Source organism: Dipodomys ordii, unplaced genomic scaffold (assembly GCF_000151885.1).
Source record: "Dipodomys ordii isolate 6190 unplaced genomic scaffold, Dord_2.0 Scaffold13, whole genome shotgun sequence".
Classification (NCBI taxonomy): Eukaryota; Metazoa; Chordata; class Mammalia; order Rodentia; family Heteromyidae; genus Dipodomys; species Dipodomys ordii.
Genome location: NW_012267229.1, coordinates 2656550 through 2680820, shown reverse-complemented (window position 1 = coordinate 2680820; position 24271 = coordinate 2656550). Strand labels below are relative to the sequence as shown.

General features: G+C 36.8%; 1 protein-coding gene across 1 annotated transcript in view; it reads left to right on the top strand.

Annotated features, from left to right (window-relative positions):
• Positions 1–24271, top strand: part of Macrod2 (MACRO domain containing 2) — a 1827576-nt gene that overhangs the window by 35592 nt on the left and 1767713 nt on the right. The window contains exon 3 of the mRNA XM_013011026.1: positions 22755–22862. Within this exon, the coding sequence (XP_012866480.1) occupies positions 22755–22862 (108 nt within the window). The remainder of the gene's footprint in view (positions 1–22754; positions 22863–24271) is intronic.

Sequence of the window (24271 nt, the reverse complement as noted above, 5' to 3'; positions counted from 1 at the left end):
TACAAAAGGACCATCCATAACCTTAAATGAAATTATTGTCACAGAAATTGCTGTGGTACACATTAATACTGCTCACCAAAAGCTAGAACTTATTTTATCCTTATCTCAAATACTGCAGGTACTTGTTTCATTTTTTTCCCAGAATGCTGCCCAACTTCCACTAAAGACATGTCACCTTTCAAAATATTCACTTTATCATTTGGCTTAAGAGGGTAATGTAACCTTTCCCTTGCTTTGTTTGCTTTTTGGGAAGCATATTTTCACAAAATTAAAGGTAGGAAAGCACTCAGCAGATTGCACAACAATTCAAACACAACTGATGATAACGTGAGATTCGGGCTTTTCATCAACTGAGCTGAGATGCATGTGTGGGGATTAAGTTTTGTTTGGGGGGCTTCTTTTTAACTTTTTGACCCTATTTGGTCAAAATCTCGTATAATCAATCTGTGAATTTAGCAGGATTACTTTGTGGTTTAATGTGATCTTCCCAATAAAGTTACCCAGGTGGAAGTAATTTCTAGAGACTACACAGTAGGCAACATTCAGCAAGACTTAGAAGGCTGAAGAGGGTGGAGAGGAATTCTACAAGCAGATATTGGAAGATTTGAGAGGAGAGATGCTCATCTCAGACACTTAGCATGCCAAGTGCTAAGTAGATACTTTGCTGCAGCAATAGCTCAAAGAAGGTTTGTTGGTGGAAGTGGAGGCTATAGAAATAATAGAAATAATAGAGTGAGTCTGAGCACAAGAAGTCTTGGCTTTATAGTCCTTTATCTTATGGGTAACAAGGTAGGAGGGCATCAGTTAAAGTAATTTGTTTGCCTTTTGCATTTCAAAGGTAACATTCTGGTACTAGTTTGTCTCCCAACTTGAGACTTGAAGCCCAAGCTTCTAGTATTGGAAGACAATCCAGTTTAGTGTTCTAATTCCAAGTATGCATCAAACTCAAACTTCCACAGGAGTCATGCAGGTAAGATAGCTATAGGAAGCGGCAACATCTTTAATGCTTAGAGGATTCTATATTGAAAGGGAATGCAATTGTGTTTTCTTACTCCATCAAGGAATTCACAGTTAAACATTTAAATATACCATAGTCATACCAAATACAACATTCTTAAGTTTGGAACCTGGTTAAAACCAGGGCAGTTGCACTGCGACAGGAAAGTTAACTGAGGAATTGGCACTTCTGTCGTGATAGACTGGATGGTTGTATTGCCCATTAATGGTGATAACACACCTGTGGGGAGAAGTGACGACTAATTTTGACATATTGGATGCTAGTTCAAGGATGAGACAGGGAATGCGGCCTCAGAAGGGGGTGAGGTTTATCTTTCTTGAGGAAAATATGGTAAAAGAAGAGAACTGAGGACACTGAAGATAGAACCTCAAACTGTTCTATCCTTTACAAATGGTTGATGACAGCAGACCACTTGTGGCTTGCACCTGTAATACTAGCTTCTGAGGAGGCTGAGATCTGAGGATCATGAGACTTACTTCCTTTTAACTCCCAAAAGTCAGGAGTGGAACTGAAGCTCAACTGGTAGAGCTCAAGTCTTGAGCACAAAGGCTCAAGGACACCAGGCCCTTAACCTGAATTCACACACACACACACACACACACACACACACACACACACACACGTTGATAAAAAGGGTTGTGGGTGGATGTAACTCAGTGGCATAACCCTTGCCTAATATTCAAGGCCCTGGGTTTGATCTTAGCATTGTAGAAAAATACTGGTGAGAGGACCAACAGAAAATTGTTTTTAGCGAAGAGCCTAGTGGCTTGGAATTCTAGAAACAAGAAAAGAAAATTGGCTTTGACCAGATGCTACAAAGAAGTGCAGGAACAGAATACAAAGAGTCTGGATTTAGTGAGGTCAGAAAACTTGGCTTGTAAGGTATTGGGAGAGGACAAAGTGAAGACGATGATTTCTCTCAGGAGAATTATTCTCTGCCTTTTTTTGACTTATTAAAGATACTTTCTCAAAGCTCATTTCCTGACTGAACAACCTATTTATAGGTTTACCTTTCTGAGAATAGTTCTACATGGGATAAATTAATTTTTAACCTAAGTATGCAGACAAAAGCCATAAGAAAATAAAAAGGTAGATGTGATTATTTTAAAACTTAATTATGCCATGCCAACGCTTACTTAGAAAATATGAATTTATATTTGTAGATTTACTTATTCTCAGTTACGGTTGTCTATTACATTAAACTTCAAGGAAATATTTTCTGTACATTGTTGGAGAAAAATATGCATTAATTTTCTTGCCTTAACTATGAGATCATGTTTTAATCATTCTAGAAATTATCCAACACAAGAAAATATTTTCTTTCACTATTTAAAAATGAACATAATGAGGGGTTAACAATGTTTGGCAAGAAATTTACTCATTACTAATGTAACTGTAATCTCTCTGTATAGCGTATTTACAAGAAAATAAAATTTTTGAAAAGTGAACATAAGCATTGGAAGCTTTTATTTCATGAGTGACTTATTATACTTATAGTCTTTGCAATGCTGCCCTCTAGTGATGGTTTTCCAGAATTCTTTGATTGTTGAAAAGTCTGTCGAAAAGTGCTTTTGCATTAGCCTGTTTTGTTTGATCTTTTTAAAAAATGTTGTTTGTGTTCCTACTTATGTATTTTTCTTTATGTTGGATTTGTTATTTTCCTTCATTGGCATTAGGAAAGATCAAGAGCTTTGGAATCCAGATGCCTCCACCTATCTGCCTATGCAATAGGCACATTAACTGAGAAATGCCAGGCACCGTTGGTTGCTCATACCTGTAATTCCGACTACTTAGGAGGCTGAGATTTGAGGATTATGGCTCAAAGCCAGCCTGGGCAGGAAAGTCCATGAGACTCTGATATCCAATTAACCACCAAAAAGCTGAAATGTGTGACTTGTGCTAGCCTTGAGCACAAAATCTCAGCACCCAGAACCAGAGTTCAAGCCCCAATACTAGCACTAGAGGAGGAGATCATTTGTTTGAGTGACACTCAGTAAAGCACAGACATACAAAAATAAATTGTGCCTGCAAGTATTTTCTTACAAATTGTCAGTTTTATTCAGTTAAATAATTATTGGTTCATGTCTATAATACCAACTACTCTGGAGGCAGAAATCAAGAGGACTAAGTTTCAGAGTTGGACTCTTATTCCAATTACGTTTGAGGCGTAAGGATTGTGGTCCAGACAAGCTAGGCAAAAAACTTGAGTTCCTATTTAAAAAATAAAGAAAAGCTGGGATCATGGCTCAAGTGGTAGGAACCCCCAGCTAGCAATCGAAATCACTGACTTTAAATCCCAGTACCATCAAAAATTATTAGCAATCAGTTATGTGTAAAATTTTCTTATAATATTTAATTTTACTCATATGATTAAAGTCCTTTTCATAATTGTCAACTTTATGTTTTCTCTTTTTGTGCATTAGATTGGAGGTGTATTTTGTTGTTTTAGGATTGGAATTTATTTTGAGTTCTGTTTTCTGCTCTAACTGAGGAAATAATTTTACTTATTTGTATCTTTTCTAACAATTTAGTGCTCTCATTTGTTTTCCTTTTCTGTGAAATTTTAATTGCTTTAAATTTGATTTTAATTATAGCTTCTATGACATGCTACATGGTTTGACAAATATGTTACTTGCTATGTGCTTAGTTTTCAATAAAATGTAGCTGTGGTTTCCTTATTGAACTAAAAGCTACCTAGAAGGGTGTTTTACAATTATGAAATGTGTGTTTTTAAAATGCAGTTGTTAATTTCTACATTCACTATAATGCAATTAAAGAATAAGACATTCATATATTTTAGGTTTTGTTGAGTTTTTTCCTCGCAATTCATATGAATACTTAAAATGTTCTCTAAGCACTGAAAAACATATATATTGATATGTAGGCTATATATTGATATATTGGCTCCAATGAATGTATTATTTATTATTCAGATACCTTACATTATTGACCATTTCACCTATCCTGTGTATATGAGCACTATATTAAATTTTCACATTACTGTTGTGTTTGTCATTTTTCTCATTGTTTCTAACATGTTTTAGCGACAAATTATTTGATTTTTAAGTTTGTTATCCATATCTTTGTAGTGGATTCTATTATACTTCATCAGTTAATATTTCAATAACTATTGCTGGTCATTTGGATATCAAAATGGAAAACATAAAAGAAATGTCATCCTATTTCCCACCATGAACATTCGGTTGAAGATCTAAAAAATGAAAAGTGAAACAATAAAGATTGTAGTGGACAAAAGATTATATCCATTATTTTGAATTAGGAAAGTTATTTGTAACTGAGTTAAAAAAAATAAGTTTCATTGTTTCCAGCAAGTACAGAGATTACTGCCATTACTTGCAGTGCTCTCCCCAAAGAAAGGGATCATGGAAAGTATTTCTTAAATAGGATAAAGAATAAAGGAAAGGATTTATAACTTCTGAAGTATTAATGAGACTTCTGTCATCAAAGAGACCTAGAAAAGAGATAAAAGTAAACCAAAGAACAGAACACTTGTACTTGAGACATAGCTTGTATCTGGATTTTATTAATATCTATAAATCAATTTGATTAAAAGACAACAGAAAAAAACTTGGAAACAGACTTGAACAGGTACTTCACAAAGAGAATACTCAGAATGCTAATCAATTGAAGAACTTTATTATTCACCAAAGAACTACTAGTTAAAACTTTAGTGGGATGATATTACAGTACTCACCGAAGTGATAAAATCAAAATGATAGGCGATAGTGTCAACAAAATTTGAAGTGCAATGAATCTCTTGCTTCTGGTAGAAGTGTAAATTGGGAAAATTGAAAAACAATTGAAAATTGTTTAGCATATCTTAATAAAGTTGTGTGTGTGGCTGGGCACAGGTGGCTCATGCCTGTAATCCTAACTACACAGGAGGATAAGGTCTGAGGATTGTGGTTCAAAGCTAGTCTAGGCAGGAAAGTCTGTGAGACTCTTATCTCCAATTAACCATCAGAAAACCAGAAGTGGTACTGTGGCTCAAAGTGGTAGAGCTCTATCCTTGAGTGAAAAAGCTCAGGGATAGCGTCCAGGTCCCCTGAGTTAAGGCCCCACGACTGCCAACAACAAATGTGTGTTTGTGTGTTTGTTTCCGGTGTATGCATACATACACAATCAGCCATTTTAGTACCAGTTCATATAAATATCCATGAAAAGTACAATTGAGTACAATTTGTATTAGTAAAAACTTAGAAATAAAATGTCTATTGTTAGTACAATGAATAGATTGTATTACATTCGAGCCAATACTGTATAGCAATGAAATCCACAAATTACAGCTTCTTGCAACAATAGAGATAAAATACACACAAAATAAAGCAAGCACAAAGGACATGCAGGATACGATTCTACATGTGTAAAATTCAAAAGCAGGCAAAATTAGGATTTAGACTATCAGAGTGACTACTTTTGTGGAGGAGGAAGGAGTGATAATTGAGAAAGAGTACTAAGGATTTTTATCTTAGTAATATTGAGTGAGTTGCATGGGTATATGGACTTGAGAATAATTCATTGAGTCATATACTTTTAAGATTTATAGCCGGGCACCAGTGGCTCATGCCTATAATCCTAGCTACTCAGGAGGCTGAGATCTGAGGATTGTGGTTCAAAGCCAGCCTGGGCCGGAAAGTCTGTGAAACTCTTATCTCTAATAAACCACCAGAAAACTGGAAGTGGCACTGTGGCTCAAGTAGTAGAGTGTTAGCCTTCAGCTGAAGAGCTGAGGGACAGCATTCAAACCCCCATGACTGACAAAAACAACAAACAAACTTCTGCATATAGGTCATACTTCAGTAAGAAGTTCAAATGATAGGAATCAAAATGTTTCTTTAGAACCTCTGAGGCCACAATTTCATCACCTAATAGAGATGTAAAAAAATCTTCTGACCTTCTTACCCCAAATCCCACGTGTTATGTATTCTGCTGTATATGTTGTGCACTAAAAATGCCCGATAGTATAAATAATATGCATTCTCACACTGAAAATGGTTGCTAAATATTCAGGATTTTCCTTTGAAGTATATTAGTTGGTATTTTGCATGTAGGCACATGCAAAAATTTAAAATATTTCACTGAAAGAAGTTGGACACAAAGCCCACTACTGAAAAGACTTCAGTTTTTGTAATTAGTCATTTGAATTCAGTGAATTTGTTTATAAAATTTATTTTTAGCCAGGTGCTGGTACTGGTGGCCTGTAACCCTAAAAATTGCATGTAATATGTGAAAAGTTTAAAAAATAACCCGTAGTTTGCAAGAAAATAAAAATAAGAAATAAACCTTTCAGAAATGTATTTTTCACTCTGTATTGTTGTTGTTTGTTTTGTCTTTTCTTTTTTGGTTCTGGGGATTGAACCCAGGATGTTGTACTTGCTAGGCAAGCGCTTTGCCACTGACCTACTTACCATCCCTAAAAATGTATTTGTTAAACAAAATTTCTCCTCCAATGCTAGCATTACTAGTAGAGGTTGGTATGAAATTTACATATTGTTTCTGAAAGTCAGATTCATTGAACGAAAAGGTTGAGAGGGTGCTGGCCCAGAGATTCAGGGAGGTAAATGCCTAGGCACTCTTGGGCTGATGCTTATTTCCCTGTGTATTCTAGAGTTGGAGGTTTTTGAATACTCCTTCAACCCTAAGATTATTATTTCCTTTAACACAATGCCTCTAGTAATGATGATATATGAAAAAATTATTAGGAATTTATCATTGCTGGACTCAAGCATAATTTGAGAGTTACATATCCTTCCATGTTAGTGGTGAGATGGAGAGGTTCTGGAAGATACTGTCAGTGAGTTAACAGCTTTTATTTTTTAATGGGTATAATGTGTAAAAGTCTGTTGGGTTTCTAATGTTATTTAAAAACTATGTCAATGATTTTATTGATAGAATGACCATTTAAATGAGTTGTCTTTTCCAACTTTACTATGTGTAAAAATTACTCAAAGCTTCCTAAATGCAAGATTTCTTGAGCACCTTTAGCAGGAATTTTTACTGGTTTTGTGGAATACATTTGGTGAAACTGCTTTAAAGATTAAAGAAAAAAAAAGTAGGAGCTGGTTAGTAATTTGTGAAGCAGGAAATTAAAATATGTAAGTCATTACCATTTCTGCATAGAAACATGAATTAGTTTGATATGAGTTTTTCTATTATTATTCTCTGAAATATTTCAAGTGATTAACCTAGAATTGAAAATTTCTTTCAATTTCTTTGTTTATTCTATCCTGTCTTTCCAGGCTTCCTCCAATTTTCCTTGCTTTCTTCAGTAAAGGAGTATTTCCTATTAGTCATCCACTGTGCTAGAAATCTGGAAGGAGTCCAATATGGAAACGAATTGGATCTAGCCTTGAAGTTCTTATTGCAGAGATTAAGAATAATTTTTTAAAAAATGATAAACTGTATAACATACTGAATGATAATATAATTTGGAATAGTGGAGAATTCACAAAACGTCTTGCATATGTAGTAGCTTATGGCATACCCAAAAGAACAACATTTGCAAAGACACAGAGGCATTAGAGACTAGTATTATAAGAGAATGAGGTGTGGGTAAGTGATGGAAAATAAAATTGATAAAACAGGTCAGGATAAGTGATCTTTATCTTTTGATTTAATTGAGTTCTTAATAAACCAAGGAAGTTCCAGTGCATGTCATGAAGAGAGAATGAGTACTGGGGTATAGCTCAGGGAGAGTGTTTGCCTATCACATGCAAGGCCCCAAATTTCATCTTGCTTGGAGGGGGCATTAACTAACTGGATATGAATTAGAAGAACTTACTTTGACTAAAATTAGGAATTAAAGGTAACTAAGGGAAGTGCTGAGGAAGATAAAGAATATGAGATACTCTGAATTCTCTGTTTCTCATTTGTGTTTGAATGAACAAAGACCTTTCAATTTTCCAGCCTCTTTACAGGCAGTATTCTTTCTATTGTCCTCTTAGCATAGGATCACTTCCTCACTTCTCAGTCAGGTTACATTTCTTTGTATTTTTTCCTCATCCCTGTGTAAGTAAAGCAGTATGAAGTAGCCTGCATCAAAAGCCTATGTGGCTCACGGATTCTTTAGGAATTGAAACCAAATAACCAGTTATGTTCAAGGGTTCATGTGTAGAAGTCTTCATATTATGTTATTACTGTTAATGGTGAAAAATGGGAGATGGCCTACATGGTTCTCAAAGGGAATTCATTAAGCAATTTGCTGGGTAGGAAAGTTAGGGAAAGTCTGGGATATAACAGAGACGCAGCAATGATCCCATGTTTTAAAGAAGATCAAGCTTTATTTATTGATTACCTGGGATGTTTCAGGTCAACTGAAAGTTGACCTGAAAGCATTTTGGCTCTGTTGAAAATTACTGAGAAGATCACTTATGATGACATGGATATTTTGTCTTTTACTTCACTAGCATTTGAAACTGCTAAAAACTTTGTTTTTTAAAGTTTCTTTGGCATGGATGCCTGTTAACTTCTCTCCTGTCACTCTGTTCAGTCTTTCATTTACCTTGTCCTTTCTCTATACTTACCGATAAAGGTTGGAGCCCTCCGGTGTTCTGTCTTCATTTACATGTACTCTCTCGATGATTTTACCCTGCACCACCAATAAGACTTCTTCCAAATCTGCATTTCTAGCCGGAAACCCTTTGTGTTGGGCATGTAATTCTACAGGGAATTCAAATTTAATATATGCAAGACAGACATCATATTCTTTCCTAGACTAGCTCTCCCACCTGTACTGCCTCTCAGAGCTGCCTTTACCAGCAAACCTTCCTCAGCAATTTTTTTTGGTTGAATTCAGGGCCTACACACTGTTCCTGAGCTTTTTCACTCAAGGCTAGCACTCTACCACTTTGAGTCACAGGGCCACTTCTGGTTTTCTGGTGGTTAAGTGGAGATGAGTCTCATGGACTTCCTGCTCAGGCTGGCTTTGAACTACAATCCTCCAGACTCAAGTCTCCTGAGTAGCCAGGATTACAGATGTGAGCCACTAGCACTCAGCTCCTCAGCAATTTTTTGTCTTTCCTTCTCTAGTAATACTGCAATATTTTGTAAATATACCGCTTGAGTGATATTTCTGGCATTTCTTCATTGCTACAGTCTTAGTTCAGCCAAGATTATTTTAAGAACTTTCTCAGGGATCTTTGTTTTGGTTTAGGCTTCCTTCCAAGCCTACATATTAATTACATAGTTCAGGGATTTTTTTCTTCTGTTACTAGATGATCACTGGCTATATGTTTAATTGCATAATATCTAGCACTGAGCCAAGGGCAATTAAGTTGATAAATTATACTAATAATAGATGAAGAATACTTGTGAATTAAAGACAAACCAAGAATAGTAATTATATTAAATAATCATTACCATAATATCTCAAGGAAATTGGAAGAAAATTAAACCTACTTTAAGAGATAGGAAATAAAAAACCAGAACTTATCAAAATTTTGGTTCTTTGATATTTAACTTAATTGTTTAAGTGGGAGAACTCAAGATGTTTGTTGCTTATATTAGCACTAAGCAAACAAAGCAAAAACAAATAGTCCTTATGTTAGTGCAACCTGGGCTCCTTTAAATTTGGCTAGACTTCTTTGGGCTCTGCCAAAGCTGCTGGAAACTGAAAGCCTAGTCTGACTGTTAACCTAGATTTCTCATGTCCTACCTGTTTCATTCTGTCTGTATTGGCTTTGGGATCTTCTGGTCTCTGGTTATTCTTCATACTTCCCCCTTACAGTTTCTTTGACTCTTGATTTTTTTTTCTATTGTCTTCTGAAGTCTGGGTGAGAAACTTTATTCTCTCCTCATTGATGAAGAAAATTACTTGGTAGGAGAAGGATATTTGAACATAGTATTCTTTACAAAGTGGATATATATAAAAACTACTGTGCTAGAAAGAAACAGTTTGCCCAAGTTTTCAAACACATCTCCTTCTTCAATGTAACATTTATTTTACTTTTATTTAGTGAGAAAGATCTTAACTCTATTTTACAAATGAGGAGGCTGAGGCCTAGAGAAATTAAATGCTAGATTTTTTTATTCTTTTAGAAAAGGAAGCAATACAAATAGATAGAACACAACACATATAGAGATGCTCTTTCATTTTATCTATTTACTTATTTATTGTCTTTTCTTTTTTGGTGTTAGGGAATTGGGATTTATTTTTTGAGGCCCATCTCAAAAAATATACTTTGTAGCCCAGATTGGCTTCAAACTTGCTATCTTCTTGTGTTGGCTTTGTTATGACTGGATTACAGGTATGTATCACCATACTCAGTTGAAATGTTCTTTTATTTTGTCAGTCATGGGACTTGAACTCTGGGCCTGGGCACTATCCCTGAGCTCTTCAGCTTAAAGCAAGCGCTCTACCACTTGAACCACAGCACCACTTCTGGTTTTCTGGTGGTTTTATTGGAGATAAGACTCTCACAGACTTTCCTGCCTGGGCTGGCTTGGAACCTTGATACTCAGATCTCAGCCCCCCTGAGTAGCTACGATTATAGGCGTGAGCCACCAGTGCCCAGCTGAACTCTTCTTTTAAATAACATTAAGCCATAAAATAATATCATAATGTGTGAGTTTTCATTATGGAGGTAAAGGAATATCAGATTCATCACCCAGTTTTATGACTGTGGAAGTAATAGAAACTCTCAGAACTAGATTGAATTACCTATAGAGTTCCAAGGTCTGTCTGTCTGTCTGTCTGTCTGTCTGTCTGTCTGTCTGTCTGTCTCTCTCTCTCTCTTTCTCTAATTTAGGATTGTTAATTCCCTCTCTCTTTATTGTGTTTATATTTAAGTAACTATTACAGGCTTACAAATCTTCTGAAAATTTTGACCTTTCCATTTCAGTTACATTGGTATGTTACAGCTTGTTTTGTGATACTGGTGTGATACTGTAGAGTCCATTATCATATGCCTTACTATGCAGATTTAGAGTCCTATAAAATAAACCAAGTCCTCTAAAACTAGAAATGTTTAGAAATTATTCAATCCTTTTACCATATATTTGCCTCTCTGTTAATTAGCAGGATCTAGCATAGTGATATTTGCCAATCAATTAGGTGTGGGTTTTGCACCCCAGAAATCATATAGAATTGTCCACATAGAATATTTTGGAATATATTAAAAATCCAGTGAAATTCCAAAATGGCAGTACTTTAAAACATTTTTGTTTTGTGTCAGAGAGTAGAGAGAAAAACACGTAGTGATTTTAAAAGTTTATCCAAGAGTCATCCATTTATGACCCATTATATTATATAATTCATCACATCAACAAGAGCAAGGATAAGAAGAACCACATGGTTATCTCAATAGATGCAGAAAAAGCACTTGACAAGAACACTCCTTTATAATGAAGGCTCTGGAAAAACTAGGAATCCATGAAACATTCCTGAATACAATAAAGGCTGTATATGACAAACCTACAGCCAGCATTATACTTAATGGCGAAAAACTAAAGCCATTTCCTTCAAACTCAGGAACGAGACAAGGATGTCCACTCTCTCCACTCCTCTTCAATTTAGCATTAGAATGCCTAGCTACAGCAATAAGACAAGATGCAAACAAGATCCAAATAGGGAAAGCTGAAGTAAAACCCTTCCTCTTTGCAGATGACATGATCTTATATTTAAAGAACTCCACGGACTCCATTCCTAAATTACTCAAGCTGATTCTAAACTTTGGCAACGTAGCAAGATATAAAATTAACCCTCAAGAATCAGTGACTTTTCTGTATACCAACAATGAGAAGAGCATGGTTGAAATCAGGAAAGCAACTCCATTCATAATAGTCTCACAAAAAATAAAATACCTAGGAATTAACTTAACCAAAGAAGTGAAGGACCTCTATGATTAAAACTTTAAAAACCTGAAAAAGGAAATCAAAACAGAACTTAGAAAGTGGAAAAACCTCCCATGCTTCTGGATTAGAAGGATCAACATTGTGAAAATGACAATACTCCCCAAGGCCATCTACAAATTCAGTGCGATACCTATCAATATTCCAACATCATTCTTCAATGAAATAAAAGAAGCAATGCAAAATTCATATGGAACAATAAAAGACGCTGAATAGCAAAAACGATCCTTCACAGAAAGAACAGTGCTGGAGGAATATCAATACCAAATTTCAAACTCTACTACAAAGCCATAGTAATCAAAACAGCTTGGTACTGGCACAAGAACAGACCTCAAGACCAACGGAATAGAACCGAAGACCCAGAAGTGAACTCACAGATCTATAGCCACTTAATCTTTGATAAGGGAGCTAAAAAAATAGAATGGAAGAAAGCACATGAATTTTTATGGTTCAAATTTTGTCAAAGTCTGTTTTAAGATTTGGTGCAAGTTAGCATCTCAATCTTCCTATGTCTCAATTCCGTTAACTACCTTTGGTAAATTACAGTAATTCACAGTATCATTAGATTTAAGCAGAACATATAAAATAGATGGATAAATATTTTTCTTATTTTGGAAAAGAGGGCAAAATTAGTGTGCATATACATGGTTGCTTTATTCTTAATGATGTCATGCTGAATTCTCTTATGTTCTTCCTTGTTCCCTCCTCCCCTCCCTCTCTCCTTCCCTTTTCCCTCCCTCCCTCCTTCTTTTCTCCCTTACATACCCTTCTATTTTGATCGTCCATTTATTTAATTGACCTCAGACTCAATTCCTTGCCTCTCATCAAAACTCCAGCATCCACAGAGCTTCTGTAAATGAAAAAAAATCTCTGCAGAAGATTTGTGTTTCTTTTCATTTTAGTATCCAAACCAACCAAGGTAGAGAAAGTCAAGAAAACCTTCAGATAAGAACACACATTTGCATGGAATCCATGTTCTAGTAGAATGATAATAAAGCATATACACATAATTTCAGTACCAGGGAGAATACAATAAATGCTATGAGGAAGAATCAAAATGCTTTGGGATTCAGAGAGGGAGAAATGACATTGATACAGTGTTTTTATGAAAGTAGAGACATCCAAGCTGTGTTAAAAAAAAAAAGCAGGAGAACTAGAGGGCTGTTGGATGGGATGAGTGTGGCAAAATAAAGAGCATTACAAAGTCATAGGACAGGAAATAGAGTATTTGTTGAGGAAATGTAAGAATGCACTCATCATAAGGTGTGGAAAGCGCACAAACTGGAGACTTAGTGGTAGAATAAGACTGGAAACTATCCAGGTTTTAGGCAAATCGCAGAAGAGGTGGTTTCAGGTCTGTTAAGGAAGTTACAAATGAATTTAGGCCAAAACAAGAAGCCTTCCTTAAGCTTGAAAAATGTCAGTCTTATTGATGATTTCCCCCACACTGTCTTTCTCTCTCCTTTTTCTTCTGTGATGATACTAGACCATGCACACAGAGTCTTTTTTTTCATGATTGGTGCTTTACCACTTGAGTCATGCCTCTAGTTTCAAATTGATTAATTTTAAATTGTATTTTAAACACTATATATAAAGGTAGGAGATTTTGCATTAAAATTTAGATTGTCTAAATCTAAAGTTTAGATGTTTTAAAAACCATAGAGCTGGAAACACTGTGACATGTGAGTAGGAGCTATATACCCTTCTTTTGCTTTCCAACTTGTGGCACATATTTCTTTAAAATTTTTTTTTTGTTTTATTGTAGAGATGCTGTGGGGGGGGGAGTTACAGTTACATGAGTAAGGCAATGAGTACATTTCTTGTCAAACATTGTGACCACCTCCTTTGTTTTTCTCCTATCCCAACATTATGTTTCTTATACTCAAGTCATGCTGTCCACATTCTTTTGTGTTATCTATCTTCCCAACAATATATGGATGTTTGATTTCTGCAGTAGAGCTACAAAAGATTAATGTCTCATTGTATCTATTAGAAATCTGGTGGAAACAGGTAATTACTGAAGTAACATTTAAGAAAAGTGAAAGGAAGTCTGGTACCAGCGATTCAGCACTTGGTAGGCTGAGAATGGGGGATGGGGAGGATTGAGGTTTGAAGACCTACCTGGGCAGAAAAGTTTACAACATTCCTTCTCCCCAATAACTTGGTATAGTGTACATTCTTGTCATACTAAGCTATTCTGAAGACTGACATTGGGAGGATCGTGATTCCCAGCAGCCTAACGAGAAAAGTCCATGAGACTCCATCTCAATGAAGGCTTTCTATCAGCTCATCAATGACAGGAACAAAATGGATCAACTGTGGTTCAAGCAGATGCCTGGATATACAGTATTATCCAAAAATAACCAGTTCAAGCCAGGTGCTCATGGCTCACACCAGTAATCCTAACTACTCAGGAGGCCAATGTCTGAGGATTGTGGTTCAAAACTAGGTTGGGCAGGAAAGTTTGTGAGACTCTTACTTGCAGTTAGTCACCAAAAATCTGGAAGTGGAGTTCAATTGGTAGAACACTAGTTTTGAGCAAAAAAAGCTCAGGGATAGAGCCCAGGCCCTGAGTTCAAGCCCCAGAATAACACTAAAAAATAAATAACTAGACAAATCCATAACCAGTGCAATAAAGGGCTGTGGGCATTGCAGGCATTGCTCAGCTATAGCTTAACAAGGCTAGGCCCTGAGTTCAAACCTTCATATCACGAAAAACTGAAAGCCAAAAGGAAAATATGAACCAAATTTCCATCAAAGATATATCCTCAAAATATTTTTATTTTCTACAAATTGTAACACTGGCCAGACGCAGATTGAGAATTTTGGCTGAAATCATAAATACATGTAATTTTCCATTTATTTATATCATGTAATTTTTTTTCCTCAATGCAGATGAACATTTGGGCCCAGGATCAGGCTTTTTAGCTACAGGTTCTGGTAACAATGATAGTGAAATATTTTGCTTTGGGGCTGTGGGCAAAGCTCAAATGGTACAATACTCACCTAGTATGCACAAACCCTGGCTTCAGTACTCAGCACCACGCAAAAAAGAGTTATGCTTTATACAGAAGGACAGTATTGGCCACTTCATTTTAAGGTTCAGTTAATAGTTTATTTCTTTTAATCTAACTTAACAACATAACTGGATTTTTGTATATTTGATTAAATTAATTTTCTTTTGCAGTAATGGTAGGATTGCATTACATCTCTACTTGGAAAAATGAAACACTATATAACTAAAGTGGCTAATTGATGTGCTTAGAAATAAGCTGAAATAGTAATACAAATGCCAGAATGTGTAATGAGGTCATAAATGTAACTAGTAAACAGCATTTCAGTGCCAGTAGCACATGCATTGGGACCAATGAACCTGTGTTTGTTGACTTTGCATTATTGAGTGAAAGGAAAGCAAACACATATAGAAGATAAGTGATTAATACATAATTTTTTTTCAGGAAAGGGAAGGTTTATTCATCATTCTGTCTGGCACCAGGCCACGTTGGCCCTCCACGCAGCTGGGAAAGGCCTGGGGAAGAGGTGGAAAAGAGCTGAGAAAGAGCTATAAAAGAGCTAGAAAAGAGAAGAGAGAGCTGGGAAAGAGATCTGAGAAAGAGAGCTGGGAAAGAGCTGGGAAAGAATGAGAACTGGGAAAAAGAGCTGGGAAAGAGAGCAGGGAAAGAGAGCGAGCTGGGAAAAAGAGCTAAGAGAGCTGGGAAAGAGCTGAGAAGGAAAGAGTTGACAAAGAGTGTCTGGGAAAGAGAGCAGGGAAGAGAGCATCTGGGCCTGGGCTAGGCCTTATCTAGGGTATGGGCGGAGAAAGGTGTGGCCACGTCAAATTCAGATGTGACCTCAGTGGATGCAGATGTGACATTCCAGGTGTGCCAGTTGCCTAGGTAACTTGGGAGCTGGGTGGAGACTTTGCTGCAAGGAGGGTGGAGTCTACTCGCCATCCAGGAGCGGACCTTACATTCCAGCCTTTTAATAATCATGAAATAGGACACAGATTCTCTCTGGCTACTTCCTGCTAACAAGGGGCATTGACATTAGGGGTAAAAGGCTGAAATTTGGTCCCCTCCCAGAGAAGGCAGTGAGCAGCAGCTGTCCCTTGGTGGTGTGAGTCCTCAGATGAAGTCTGGAGAAGTCTCATGAGGCATTGAGGGGCTGGAAAAAAAATACTAGAGAGCAAATAAATGGCAAGAGGAAGGACTTGGGGCTGAAAATGTTGGTAGAAATGTCCCTAGCTACTTCTGACATCTGGAGACTAGGTAGAGAAGTCAGGTGACAAAGGCAAGAATATAAATTCCTGTTCAGTTAATAGGTAGACAGCTATAGACATTGGATGGGCAGGCTTCTTACTTCTACTGACCTCCCAGCTCTGGTTAATTTTGAAAGGGCAGGCACAGGGTAGCTGATGTGACATCATCTCCTTTTACTCCTCTCCATGGTCCCTTGTTCCCCAGACTGGCTGAGTCTAGGTGCTCGTTGCTGGGATGGCTTGTCCCAGTTGGTATTCAAGGAGGTTTGAACTCAAGGCCTGGGAACTGTCCCTAAGCACTTCTGCTCAAGGCTAGTGCTCTACCACGTTGAGTTACAGTACCACTTGCAGTGTTTGCTGGTTAAAGAGTCTTGAGCCATGCTTCCAGCCTGGCTCTTTGCAGGTTAGTTGGGAGATGGAGTCTTAGGGATTTTTCAGCCCAGGCTGGCTTTGAGCTGCAATCTTTTCCACAAAAGCCCTTTATTATTTCCAATTAAAGCAACAAGGAGATCAAATAGAATAGAGCTTACCTGGTCCTTATCAAGAATTGACCAACAAATATTCTGCAATGACAAAACTCATTAGATGTGATGAGAATGTTAGCACAGATATGCCCAGTATTTTAGAACCATGTAGTCAGTAGTAGAATACATAACACAAAACAAAAAAGGCAAAACTCAAAATCTAAAATTTTGACAACAATGTTTAGACATCTTTGCTAACAAAGCACATCAGATGATTGGGCCTCACTTACCAGGGCCTGTGAAAAGAGGAACTTGTTAGCAAGGCACCTTAGAATAGATGGATGGAGTAGTAAGCTTGGTGGAAGGTTAAGGGTCAGATGGGGCCAAACCCTTAACCCACCATATGGCGCCAAGATGGCTAACTCAAGATGGCGAATTTCTGAAAAAAATGCAAAGAAACTGAACAAATAGATGAAACCTACATTGGCTAGCCTTTGAGAGGGAACCTGGGGGGGAGGGGCGGTCCCTAGGACCCAGCCTGCGTCGCACTCTTTAGGGCACAGCCAAAACGCTGTACAAGAGAAAGGGAGAAATAGGGAAAGTTGGACATGAATGGCAGAGAGAGAGAGCAAAGAGAGCCTGAAAGTAAACAGACTTCTGACCATTTATCATTGCAGTGGCAAAAACTGTCTACATCTGAGAATGGCATAAAAATTAGGCGCTCTGGCTTTCCAGGGAGTGCAGGAGGCATTTCAAAGGGGCTTCACCGCTTGGGCATGATTTGCAGCACCCCATTAAATGTGTAGGAGAATCAGTCTGGTGAGTGAAGGAGAGCTGACCAGGCAGAAGCGGCGTCCCAACTTCCCCCAGTGCCCTCTAGAGAGAAATGGTCAAGCCCCCCAAACCAAATGTCCTCGGCTTCAGAGGTGACCGGCCTTGAAAGGCCGTAGGAGCTCTCTGGCGTGGCGCCACGTCTGGACAGAGACTGAGCAACAGAGAGCTGTAGAGAGTAGTTTCACTCACCAGAGTAGAGAAGTGGTGTGGACGTGGATGTGAAGGCCAGCAATGGTATCGATGCGCTGAGTCTGCAGCAGACAGACCAGTTCACAAAAGGCCGTCAGAGCTATGGGTATTCCTCAGCGCCAGAGAAGAATCCCACCTATCCTGACTTTAAGCCTTTTATCCAAGTCACGGCACCATTTATGTTAGGTTTTTAAAGAGGTTGCTGAGTAAGAACAGCACCACGCACATGGTATTCAGGTAAGGGGTAGGTTTATTCGTCGTTCTGGCTGGCATCAGGCCATGTTGGCCCTCCTTGCGGCTGGAAAAGGCCTGGGAAAGACCTGAAAAAGAGCTGGGAAAGAGAGAGAGCTGGGAAAGAGAGAGAGCTGGGAAAGAGAGCTAAGAGAGCTGGGAAAGAAATTTGTTTTTATTGTGTGATTTTCTAGTCCCTATTGTGTTGTATGATATAAAAATTTGTCAAATAATAGTAGAAACCATGGAGCCCTTTGTACTTTTTTCCACCAAAGTGTAATAATAACTCTAAAAACCAATTATTAGTATTGTTAAATAGGTGCATGGGAACTTATTTATGCATACTGCGTGAGAACATGGCCTGGGTTCAAATCCATTTTGTACTTGCCAGTTGTGTATGCTTGATCAAACTGCTTCATTTCTGTATACTTTAGTACACTAGTAAGAGCATTGACTACATGTATTTTTTATCAGAATCATAGCATTTAATATTTCTAAGCTTTAGAATGATATGTAGAGTAAATTCTTTCTTTGGCTTAAATATATAACTATTTCTCATTTCTGGAGGCTGGACATCCAAGATCAAGGTGATGGAAGGTTTAGTTTCTCCAGAGGCTTTTCTCCTTGTCTTACAAATGCTCCCTTCTAACTGTAGCCAAACTCACTCTTTCTCTATTTGGGTACACTTGCTGCCAAATATCTCTGTGAGTCACATTTCTTCCTCTTACAAAGACCCCCAGTCCAATCTGGAAAGGGGCACTCAGCCATGTTGAATAAATTCTATACAAGCAGTTCAATAAAATCTAGAACTAAACAAAAATATCAGTAAGAGGGAAATGCTTTTATGCAGATGAGGTTATGATTCATACAAATATAAAATGAACACTTAGGAACTATTTAAGTTTATTTGAACTGAAAATTGACAGGAGCATACCAGACAGCAAAGAAGTCTGAAATGAATTTACAATTCAGTGAGAAGTAAATATAAATGAACTGGAGTAATTGTGGATTGCAGGAATAGTAGAGAGCTGATGGATCCATGAAAATGCTATCCAAGATTATGCAGAAGAATCAATTACAAAGGACTGAATGAACAATAGAGTAATAACAGCCAGGTGCTAGTGGCTCACACCTGTAATCTTAACTATTTAAGAGGCTGAGATCTGAGGATTATGGTTTGAAGCCAGCCTAAGTAGGAAAGTCTGTGGATCTCTTATCTTCAATTAGGTTTCAAAGAGCCAGACGTGGAACTGTGGCTCAGGTGTTAGAGTGCTGGTCTTGAGCAAAAAATCCTCAGGAACAGTGCCCAGGCCCCTGAATTCAAGCCCCAGGAACACACACACTCACACACACACACACACACACACACACACACACACACACACACGTGATAATAATTCTTTAATGATTATTTTTGAATATTGCTGGTTCTTTAGCATTTTATGTAAAGCAACTTTTTTTTCTTTTCTCAAGTTTGCTATAAACCATGGTAATTTAGTATATTATGCTTTTGTGTTTCTGTAAAAGGAAATGAACTGAGTATGGTGGTTCATGGAGGCAGGAGGATAATGAGTTCCAGGCCAGCCTAGGATACAGAGAGCTGAGGCCAGCCTGAAGTACCCTGTCTCAAAAAACAAGCCAACAAGTAAACAACTCTAAGAAAATAAGCAGCAAACAAAATTAATAAAATATTTTTGTCTTCTCTCTATACCTGATATCCCAGGTCTTAGAACCTCTTATTGAGTATACTTATTTTCATAGCAATATAATTATAAGTTCAATAAGAATTAGTTCTCCTTGTACTAGGGCATAATTGGAAAAATCAGTTTATAATCCATTTTTTTGCTAGAATGTCATATTTGTGAATGATGCATTGAATCAGATATATTCTGATACTGTAAAATTACTAAGGTTGCCAGGGGCAGAAACTCAATCCTGTGATCTCAAATATTCAGGAGGCAGAGATCAGAAGGAATATAAATCCAAGCCAGCCTGGGCAAAAATGTTAGGGAGACTACTTCTCAACCAAAAAGCTGGGCATAGTGATTCATGTTTGCCTCTCCTCCCAACTATTTATTTGATGTGTAAGTAGAAAGACTTTGGATCACGCTAGCCAGGGCAAAAGACTCAAGATCCTTCCTGAAAAGTAACTAAAATGAAAAGGGCTGGGTTACATGGCTTAACTGGTAGCTATGCCAGGTCCTGAGGTCAAACTCCAGCAGCACCATAAAACAACAAAACAAGAATATTTAGAAGCTTTGAAACTCATGCTCAGTGAGGGGTCTTTTATAATTTCTAGGTTTACAATGAATTGTCTGGAAAAGTTATCACTTATTATAATCTAGCAATCATTACCTGGAAATCAAGATTTTAAAACTTTATCATCATAAAATGAGGGAAGTCAAGGTCTTGTGTTGAGTCTTTGTCATTGGTGAACACAGTGACAATGTGGGATGAGCATCTACAAAATACTATCTCGTTAGGTGATTGGTAATGATGATAATAAACAGTAGTGCTTTATTAAAATAACATTTTGAATAAGTGTAGTCCATGCATGAACAATGCAGATGCAGAAATAATATTTGCTACTTTGTAGAAAAAAGTGGTGTTTGTCAATAATTTATATTGAGAGAAACATTTAATGTAATGAACTCAGGTTAACTGTGTAGAGTGTAGAAATTTCACAGGGTGAAGCATGAAAAAACTAAATTAGTTTTTCAAAATCTCACAGCTGCTGATTGGCAGAACTAAGAAATGAACATTCAGTTTGGTAGTGAAGTCTGCTTTAATTTAACCATTACCTGCCAGAGGAAAATAGTACTCTAGGAGTCTCTGAAATGATCTACTTAATTATAGATATTTTATATCTTAAACTCTCTTGACTTTACAATACTATTGTATTGCCACAGGTGACTAAAGTGATTGCTAAGAAGAGCATATTTTATAGAAAAAAGGATAGTTTTAGTGGCCACAGATGACTTCCTTAGGTGTTTTTTTGCCAGTTTCCTCCACCTCTATGGCTATTGGAGCCCAAAGACAATTTAGCATTAAATAACTCATACTTCTAATCATTCAAATTGCATTGAAATTGCATGCTTACCTAACAGCGTCTTAGTAATTGAGTAGCCTTATGTTCCACCATGAAAGACTTGAACAGATCAGAAATGTTTTAAGAAATTTGAGTTTATTAACCAGCTTTACTAGAACTATATTCATAATAATACATAATACATCTTTAATAGTTTAGGCGATTTAATAGTTTGTTAGGGTTGCTGTTTGTTAAACAATAATACAATCCAAATATATTCATCTAAAATATTTACATTTTAAAATATGATGTTTTGAGTTTTATTTACTTATTACTCAAAGTTTTATTAAAGAATAAACAAAACAAAACAAAAAGAATAAACAAAACCATGTTACGGAACACAATGACTTCTTGGAAATACAATTTGCTGACTGTGTGTGTTGGGTAGAGCCATTTCTTTTTCTTTTCTTTCTTTGTGGTTAGCAGCGCCCTCTAGAGTGAAAGGTTAAATCCAATTTAGTAAGAAAGGAGTAATTTCACAAATCCAATCATCCCAGAAACATCCCATCTTTAGGGACAGCTTTTTATTTGGAAGTAGCAAAAAGCAGACTTTAATATGTATAAATAAGTATTCTTTGAAAGGTGTTTTTTAAGTAGCTGGTAAAAATAGACATAATTGCTTTCACTGTAAAAATCTATTTTTTGTCTGTATGCTTGCACATCTTTTTCTTATATCCTTGTGAATGGAGTGTTGTATGTTTTTATCTTAAATGGGTATTTCTGTAATAAAATCAATAATAAATGTTGACTTTAAAGATGTAATTTTATTGTTTAAAGTGTTGTGCCAGAGGAGTTACCATTTTAGTCAGATAATGAATACATTTCTTTTCTTTTCTTTTTCTTTTGGACAATGTCAGAAATATTGAGTTTTTGCTATATAACTTGTTCAGATCTATTGAATGTCCTTATGTATACAATAGTGAATTTGAATTTAAAAATATAAAATAAAAAGTAAACTGTATCTCTGGTACTTATACACTATCTTCTACTTTCATTTTTTTTTTGTACTGATTGATACGGGGGCTTAATTTCAGGACTGGGAGCTATCCATATGCTTTTTTGATCAAGGCTAGTATTCTATGACTTGAGCCACAGCTTCACTTCAGACTTTTTGGTAGTTTCTGGAGATGAAAGTGTTTTGGACTTCCCTGCCCAGGCTTCAAGGGACCATCCTTGGGCCTCAGCCTCTTGAGTAGGTAGGATTACAGGAATGAACCTACCTGTTCTTTTCAAAAGAGTATGCCTCACATTTGTTCTTTTTTTTGGAAACTCAAAATTGCCCAAGTATTTTATTATGTTGAGTATCTTTTGTTTTGCAATATTATTATTTTTAGTATATATTTTTTATTGTAAAGATACTGTACAGAGGGGTTAGAGTTACATGAATAAGGTAATCATCACCTCATATTGGTTCTTAAGTTGACTTTATTAAAAAGTTGTCTATTGAGGGCTGGGAAGGTGGCTCAGTGGTAGAGCGCTTGCCTTGCATGCTTGAGGCCCTGGGTTTGATTCCTCAGCACCACATAAGCAAAAAGAAAAAAGCCGGAAGTGGCGCTGTAGCTCAAGTGGTAGAGCGCTAGCCTTGAGCTGAAGAGCTGAGGGACAGCGCCCAGGCCCAGAGTTCAGGCGCCATGACCGGACCCCCCCAAAAAAAAAGTTGTCTATTGAGGTTGGAGGCATGGTTCAGTTGGTAGAACACTAACCAATAAGCAAAAGCTCAGGAACCAACTTTGAGTCCAGCTCTCGGTCCTTAAAAAAAGTTGGCTATTAAGGATATTAATATGTATCTCCCTTTTATTACAGAGGAAAATACTCAGGAAGCATCACTAGTGAAGAAAAGTTTGAGTGAGAAAGTTTCTCTCTACAGAGGTGACATCACATTGCTAGAGATAGATGCTATAGTCAATGCAGGTAAGTTGTTCATCCTCTCTGATATAGTTTGCTATTTGAATATTGTTATTTCAAATGCTTTTATAAACATAAATATAAGTAATTTATAAAGATATTCTTCCTGATATGAAAATATCTTATGCATTTTCCTTCCTGATTAAAAGTATGGATTTATTTTACCTGTGTGCTACAACTAGAGTGAATGGTGTTAAGGTGAGCCTGTGGTACTAGATTTCTGCAGAAATGACATATTATTTGAGAAAGTTTTTTGGAAGAAAGTTTAGCAGTTAGTTAGGTTGTTAGTTTCATACTTGTGTTATTAATTGGTCAAAATAAATAGAACTTTTTCAAGTGTCTCCCCTGTTTTGAAAGGATTGTAAAGAGATGATTGAATTATAGCAGTCAAAAGTTAAATACAAAGAAATTATTTCTATGATTTCTAAATCTCTGATTGTTTGGTTCTGGTCCTCAGGCTTGAATTCAGAGCCTGGGCCCTGACATTCTTTGCTCAAAGCCAGTGGTGTACCACTTGAGCCACAGTTCCACTTGATGCTTTTCTGGTAGTTAATTGGAGATAAGTGTCTCATGGACTTTCCTGGATTGGCTTTGAACTGAGATCCTCAGATCTCAGCCTCCTAAGTAGCTAGAATTGCAGGCATGAGCCACTGGCATCTGGCAAGCAGGAATATTTTAATTGTTTAAAGTATAGTCAATTTTCTTCTATTTATATAATGGTGAAAATATAGTGTATTCTTTATAGAATTCTATATCTCTTGTACTTTAGTTTGTGGCTACATATGAACAAGATATAATAGTTGTGATTTTATAAAAAAATAAATACTATGATGAGGATATTTCATGGTTTTATTTTGTGTTTTAAAATTAGGCTCCTTTGCATGTTGAAAGTGTAAATAAAAACAAATTTAGACTTAGGTAATGACATCTTTTATCAAAAACATATTAAAATAAAGAAAAGAAGACAATTGACATGATGGGAGGAATATTACAACAGGGAGATGCTTACAGTGAGATCTATAAGCATATAGAAGCTCAAGCAGGAGATGGTTTTTCTCTATAAATAAGGAAAGAAAGACATGGGAATGGAATGAGGGGATGACATGATTAGACAGGTAATCAGGATATATTTCTACCTTGGATAGCTGATTCCTGGGAGGATTCATCATAGAGAAGTTGTTTACCTTCATGTCTCAAAGGTGGGCCAGAGTTCAGGGGTTTGGAGGAAGCAGAGAAGACCAATTGAAGTTTGGTCAAATCTATTTAACAGGATTGACACATTACAACAGAAAATGGAGACAAACAGTTCTCATGATTACATACGAGAAAACAAAATGGGAATGTGGGTCTGTGCCTGGCATTATCACATGGTACAAAGGGTCATCCACTGGTTTTATGTAAGTCATGAAGAGGAA